A 7,500-nucleotide genomic window follows, 5' to 3' on the forward strand; every position below is an offset into this window, starting at 1 on the left:
TGATTTGGTTTTGTGTGTGTGTGCATGTGTATGTGTGTGGTGGGTTTGTTTGGTTTTGTGTGTGTGTGTGTGTGTGTGTGTCAGTGTGTGTGTGTCTTACCCGCTCTGCCAGTTGAGAATGTGTTGTGGGCTACAGGGGGGAGTGGGTATGGCCGCCAGTTCACTGGAGGGAGTCATACTCCTCTGACTGTGTGGGGAGGCAGCTACGGAGAGAGAAACACACCAGACTTCATGAAACACAGAAAACAAACAACAGATTCACGTTCACCATTTACAACAAATAGCAACAGATACACGGACGGACTGGATGCTTTAGCGTCGCTTTCCTAATCTCCGACTGTAGCTTCTACTCTCCAACCCGACACCTAAACGTACTAGTTTCTATATGTAACCATCGTTTCAAACAGCACTTGTGAAGTATGTAAGGGTTAAACCACGACGGGGGGGGTTGTTATTGGAAAGTAATGAACGACGTTGATGTGGCCGAGGTGAAGCCCAGTTTGTAGTTTGGAGTAGATTTCTTTCCAATAACCGGCCCCTCAGAGAGTTTATTCCACCACAGTACCACAGTTACCAACAAATATATACGTTTCTCTCATCATAAGTAACTAATTCTGTGAGCATATTGCTGCTTTGAGACCAAAAAAAATTGCGTTGTCGAGGAAACACCTGGTCGATAGTTCTGTTTGACTGTTGTTTTTAATTTTGGATTTGCAGCCCATTGAACTTTTAAAAGTCAACTGGGCCTTTGAAAAAAACCCACACCCATGGAAAGTTTTGAACCAATCAGGATCAAGTATTGAACAACGCAGTGGTGGAAGTAGCGAGAAAGTCTGTCTAATCCCAACTCCAGATACACCAAAGAGGTCGAGGTCACGGTTCGAATTCCTTTGGCATTCCGGCTCCGGCTCACGCTGAGGTTTGGGGCGTGGTGGTCATGGTGACACAGAGCCCCGGGGCGGCCCGGGATCGGGTTACACACTCAGATCGGAGCGTTTCCCACTCCACTGAGTAACCACACAGGCCTCGTTGGCGCAGTAGGCAGCGCGTCAGTCTCATAATCTGAAGGTCGTGAGTTCGAGCCTCACACGGGGCACTGCTTTTCGTCGCGGGGGGGGGGGGTGAAGTCTAACCTCCAGGCAGAAGATCTGGCGTCAGCAAGCTAGGGCAACGCCCGAAGGATCCCTCTCACAGAGGTGCGGCTCATAACACGAACTTTCTGCGCCTTTTATGGACCTCAGCCCGGTTACTAGACCAAACTTCACTAGATTAAGCCGCCTTTCCACCGCAGGAACTTTACACCAGAACTAGGAACCTTTGCAGGAACTAAGTGTTTTTCAACCACAGGAACCAGGGTGTAAATTAAGTTACATCATTGCGTATTTCGCCCCAAAAATCACCCCTTGGACTTTCCAAAAGGCTCAGGGAACCACGGTGCTGGACATTTCTGATTGGTCGAAACTCACAGTCCACTGTGCACACCCCCAGGCCTCGTTGGCGCAGTAGGCAGCGCGTCAGTCTCATAATCTGAAGGTCGTGAGTTCGAGCCTCACACGGGGCACTGCTTTTTGGGCGATGTGGGAAGGTCTCACTTCAATGCCATAAACGACTGCATTAGTAAACTAAGGCGACGCCCAATAGACCCTTCTCACAACGGTGTCGCTGTAAGACTAACACAGGTGTCGCTCAAACCACTGATTATCTGCACCTTTGATTCACCTCAGCCCGGTTAGTAGAGCACACTCCACTACATTAAGCCGCCTTTCCACTGCAGGAACTTTACCCCAGAAATAGGAAACTTCGCAGGAACTTAGTGCATTTCCACCGTAGGAACCAGGGTTTAAAATTAGTTCTGGGGAGAGTGCTCTACCCCAAAAACGTCCCTAGGACTTTCCCAAGGGTCAGTGACCTCTGGGCTGTGGCTGGCAGTGCTGGACCTTTCTGATTGGCTGAAAAATGAGCTTCAACAGAGCAGACTCCCAGGCCTCGTTGGCGCAGTAGGCAGTGCGTCAGTCTCATAATCTGAAGGTCGTGAGTTCGAGCCTCACACGGGGCACTGGTTTTTGTGGGGGGGGGATGGACGGACGTTGAGCTTCCAGGCAATAGATTACTGCATTAGTATTCTAGGACGACGCCCGATAGGCCCTGTCGAAGTAGGACTAAAGCCTTAGCTATTGTTGTACGCCAGGAGGTTACGGACCCCTTACGTTCTTTGGACCCTCCTTGCGTCCACCGCAAGGGCCTGACGTGCGCCTCCCAGAAATTGTAACCTTGCGTCGAGGCGACGCAGCAACAAGGGCTGTGATTGCTCCGCTAATGTAAACCCGACGTAGACTCAACGCAGAACCCAAACAGGTTCACAACTGCGTCGAAGCGACTGCCTGGTCATTGCCTTGCGTCGTCAACGTGGAACCGTGACTAGGCCTTAACACAGCTGTCGCTCACAGCACTAATTATCTGCACCTTTGATTTACCAGAGGATAGTAGGACAAACTTCAATAGATTAAGCCGCTTTTCCGCCGCAGGAACTTTACCCCAGAACTAGGATCCTTTGCAGGAACTAAGTGTCTGTCCACCGCAGGAACCAGGGTCTAGAAGAAGTTCCGGGAACATTATTTTACCCCCCAAAAAAGTCCCTAGGACATTCCAAAAGGTTCCGGGAACTAAACTGAGCAGACAAGTCAACTGAATTTGTAAATACAACTATGTTTGTTATCTTATATATCTTATATATATATATATATATATATATATATATATAACAAACCTCGTGACAGTTTTACAACTTTATTTGTTGATTTATTCAATTACTAAGTGACAAATAAACTGGGTATAGCAACTCTAGTAACCTTAGAACCACCATTTTACAATTTTTTCAAATAATAAGATACTACATGCTGGTTTATTTCTGCTTATACCATAGTTATACCAACAATAACCATATTTTAGAGTACTTTCATTACTTTCATCTTTAGTTGCTTACTTACCAGCAGGTAGTACCTTATTGTATTAATCAGCTGTATTTTAACTAGCTCTAACGGTCTAGAAACCACTAGTATTAGGGTATGTATACAGAATTCTGAAACGCGATGTAACTACTATACATCTAACTGCTTGCACTACCAAGCTAGTACAAAGGAAAATATTAATATAGCCACTCTGAACTCTGTACAGTTGTTCTTTGAATTAGGTTGCGCAGCACTTTTTTGGTTTCAACTCCAATAGACCTTTTGCAGGTGTCCTAATTATCTAACTACAGCCCTGCTCCATAAGTAGCAGACCCAGAACCAGTCAGTGAGTGACTCCAGGGCGCGTCCTACGACGACGCCCCCTGTGAGAATGCTCTCTTGTGATTGGATGCTTTGGTTGTTTCCCAGCCTCACTTGTGGGTCCCTTAAGACGAGAGCTAAACGACTCAATGTAGGAATGTAAAGGCGACGTCCTAACGTGTGACGGATCGCCCGTCAGGGCCCTCAACTCCCAGCATGCACCGGGGGCGGCGAAGGCGCTCACCTGGCGAGCACCTGGACAGAGTCCCCACGCGGCTCCCGCGGCCGTGTCCCAGGGTGCCTTGCTGCGAGCCCGCCTCCGACGCGTTGGACCCCGAGTGCGAGTGGCCCTTCTCCTTCAGGCTGCCCGACGACCGCTGGTACCAGCAGCGCAGCTCGTCCGACACGGCCACCCGGCCCCCCGCTCCTCCCCCCGCTCCTCCCGCCCCGTCCCGCCCCAGCGAGGGAGTCCGTACGATCTGCGAGCGGGACGGCGTGAGGCGGCCGCCGCCCTCGGCGCCGTCGTCGCCCGCCCCCCAGGTCTCCTTGTAGAGCCCCCCCGCCGTGTAGGAGCTGGAGGTCTTGAACTGGGCCTTGACGCTGTAGTGGCCCTCCTGGTCGCTCTCCAGGCTGCGCACCACCACCGGGTTGGGGCTGCCCTCCACGTACAGCGGGTACTCCTTGATGCGGTACTGGGAGGAGGGCTGCGACTGGCTGTGCATGTAGACCCCGTGGTGGCCCCCGGCCGAGCCGCCGCCGCCGCCGCCGCCGCCGCCGCCGCCGCCGCCGCAGCCGTTCTTGGCCGCCAGGTTGGGCATGGAGCCGGAGTTGGAGGAGCCCAGGTGGCCGGCGGACCTGGAGGAGGGGGACGGAGGGACAGCGTTAAACCCGATGGACCCTTCTCACAGAGGAAGGTGAGTAGGTAAAGTTGTATTCATAGGAACCTTCAGAGCCTGGGTTACACAGGGCTGAGCAAGGACACGTGAGTCCAATGCATGTGTCAACACGATGAAAACATACTAGCAAAAAACACAAAAAAGCACACGACTTATGCAGTTTCACCAATAAATCGTTTTGGTGTGGCTCGGTAGAAGAATCGTTAAGTCTGCTGTAATGAGAGCCATAATGAATGCTACGAGTGTTATTATCTGTTTGTGCTGCATCGTCAATCAGGTCACGTTACGATAATGAGGCATGCACTGTCCATAATGTCTAGCTCAACTGCAAACCGGAATGTGTACACATGTTTTGGGGATTTACGCTGACACTGCAACGATTCATATGAAGTGGTATTCCTGTATCAGTTGTACGTCGTTTTTAACCTTATTTACACACAGAGGTGTCAGCGTAGGATCAACCCAGGTGTGGCTCGTTACAGTAATTAGGGCTCTGCTCCGTTTATGGACTACAGCCGGCAGGGTTTCCCCCACTGCAGAAAGTAGCTGAGGTCACTCGCTATTTCCTTTATAGTGCTTATGATATAGTGCACTATATAGGGAACGAACAAACGAGGATTCGGACACTACGCTGAACATTTCTAAACGTCATTTGCGTCAGTAAATGCGCCGGGTATTTGTGTGACGCAGACAGCTGCGCCCACATTGTGTAAACAAACCGGGCACCCACGAGGAAAGCTGGAGGTTGTATTGATGTTGAATGTTACATTTCCTTGATCAAGGTTTTTTTTTATTGATTTTGAATGTTGAATTTTCTATGTTATGTTAAATGTGCTATACGGGAGTAACATGTAGGGAACATCGTATGTTCACTCAAATTTGGGGTATTTTAAGTGCACTCTATAGTGCATGAAAACACCGGTACAAAATGGCGAGCACCCTATATAGTGCACTATATCCGTGATAGGGAACGGTTTCGAACACAGCTCATGTGTTATGTAAGGGGGTGGGGATGCCTTCAGATCGGGAGGGGGGCATCTGTACTACATTCAACACATTTGTATTAAACACTAAAAATTAAATAATAATAATAATATATAATTAATAAATAAATAACCAGCTTTTGAATAAACACCGGGTACATGAACAATCAAAGATAATAGTTTGGGGGGATTTTTTCTTAAAGAAAGTTTTACAAAACTGTAATGTGTACACGTGTTCCTGGGATTTATGTAAACATTGCAGCGATGCACATGAAGCGGCGTTCCTGTACGAGGTGTGCGTCGTGTTAACATAGAGACGCCGGTGCCCACCTGTGGCGCTGCCTCTGCCGAGCCTTGGAGGGGGAGTACTCCCCCAGGGTGGAGTAGTTGGGGTTGCCCCCGGGGGCCAGGGGCCCGCCCCCCCCGGGGTAGTAGTGTTCGGAGCTGCTGTGGCTGGTGCAGGACGAGCAGTCGTCCAGGGGGTCCGAGCCGTTGGAGCGGCCAGGGCCCAGGAAGAAGTCAGGGCTGCCGGTCAGAGCGCCCCCCGGGGGTTGGGCCGCCTCGGGGTCCGACGCCAGCGGCTTGCCCTGGGACTCCAGGCTGGAGCTGCGGTTCCTAAAGTGCTGGGCCAGGCTGTGCAGACGGGTGGGGCTGATGTCCACAGACCTGGGGGAGGGAGGGAGGGAGGGAGGGGGGAGGGAGGGGGAGAGGGAGGGGGGGAGGAGGGAGGGAGGTGGGGGAGGGAGGAGGGAGGGAGGGGGGAGAGAGGGAGGGGGGAGAGAGGGAGGGGGGGAGGGAGGGAGGGAGGGGGGAGGGAGGGAGGGAGGAGGGAGGAGGGAGGGAGGGAGAGAGGAGGGAGGGAGGGGGGGGAGGGAGGGGGGAGAGAGGGAGGGAGGAGGGAGGGAGGGAGGGAGGGGGGGAAACATTACATCACTGAGGTATGGAAGTGGTGTAGCTGAGCTACAACTGAGAATACATTGCATGTAGGCTATATATTAACGTGCATTGCATTACACACACACGCGCGCACACACACACACACAAAAACACACACACACGCACACGCAACCTAAAAGGGATTGACCTTTGTATAGCTTATGTTGCCTCATGCCTTTGTTTCTTGTAATGTCATTTCCACTTGCACCTTAATGCACTTCTGCACCAGTCAGACTTCTGGTCAGGTCAGTGTTTTACTTATCGCTCATGCCCGGCAGTTCATGAATGATTGAATCTCACTCTAACATCTCACAAACATCCTACTCAAAGTATGAAATGGAATGAAATAAAAGGAATGTGTGTTTGACAGTTCGTAACTTAATGTTCTCGATGTCTCTACTCACCCCCGATGGATCCGTATTAAAGACCTTTACCCAAATGAACCTCCAATAAGGAACTTATTGGAGGTTAAAAGGGGACATATTGTACCACCAGGTGTGAGAGTGATTAGCCATTACAGGTCGTTTCGAAAAACTGCCCCTTCTGACATCACTAGTGGGCGTGTCCACCTGGATCTGTGCTGGATAGATGAGCAGCGTTGACTTAAGTCCACTGGGTAGGCTGGTAGACTGATCTATCCAGCACAGACCTAGGTGGACACGCCCACTAGTGATGTCAGAAGGGGGCCGATTTTCGAAACGGCTTGTAAGGGCTCATCGCCTGGTGGTATCACACGTCCCCTTTAAGCTATCTTTAAAGACACAAGCGCCTCGCAAGGCTTTCCCCCAGGATGCACCACAGCAGCTACGCAGTGACATGCGCGTCCTACAAGGCAAGACAGGCTCACGTGCGTCCATGCATGGGGAGAGCAGGCTCCGTGTCCCGCGTGGTTGAGGGGGGGGGGGGGGGGGGGGCGGGCTCTGACCTGGTGGAGTGTACGTAGTGGGGAGCTCTGGTTCTCAGGTCAGGGGTGGAGGGCATGCTGGACTGGGAGTTCCAGCCGGGGAGGCTTCTGACGGGGCTACTCTGGAGAGAGCTACTGCCCCCCGGCTCTGCGGCCCCCGAGCTAGGGAAGCGCCTGTGGCTAGAGGCCCGAGGGGCCCGGGGGGGGGGCGGGCAGAGGGCAGGAGGAGGGAGGAGGCTGGGTGAATAATGCGTCATGGATGAAGTCACAAACACTGCGCGGTGGACAAATCAACGAAACGATATTAAAGTATTTACAAAATAACAACTATCCCCCGCTATTCCACAAGTGAATAGCGGGGGATAGCAAAAATAATAATTGCTAAACATATATATAGAGTATCGTCTGTGGCCGCCGTCTTAATGACACTCGAGAAGGGGAACAACGTGTGTGTGTTGGCAGTATGAGCCCCGCTCTGGGGGGGCCACAGTGGGACCCCCCGGCTCCCCACG

The 7,500-nt window shown here is 51.7% G+C and overlaps 1 protein-coding gene across 6 annotated transcripts in view; it reads right to left on the reverse strand.

Annotated features, from left to right (window-relative positions):
- The window catches only part of frmd4a (FERM domain containing 4A), a 74,153-nt gene that overhangs the window by 6,441 nt on the left and 60,212 nt on the right, over window positions 1-7,500 (reverse strand). For 4 of the 6 annotated variants that reach the window (XM_079743558.1, XM_079743557.1, XM_079743560.1 and 1 more), the window contains 4 exons: window positions 7,010-7,168; window positions 5,479-5,814; window positions 3,514-4,124; window positions 101-203 (listed from right to left, as the gene is read on the reverse strand). In XM_079743558.1, coding sequence (XP_079599684.1) covers window positions 101-203; window positions 3,514-4,124; window positions 5,479-5,814; window positions 7,010-7,168 — 1,209 coding nt within the window. The remainder of the gene's footprint in view (window positions 1-100; window positions 204-3,513; window positions 4,125-5,478; window positions 5,815-7,009; window positions 7,169-7,500) is intronic. The other 2 variants (XM_079743559.1, XM_079743561.1) reach the window with 2 other exon arrangements.

This window comes from Pollachius pollachius, assembly GCF_949987615.1.
Source record: "Pollachius pollachius genome assembly, chromosome: 9".
In the NCBI taxonomy this organism is placed as follows: Eukaryota; Metazoa; Chordata; class Actinopteri; order Gadiformes; family Gadidae; genus Pollachius; species Pollachius pollachius.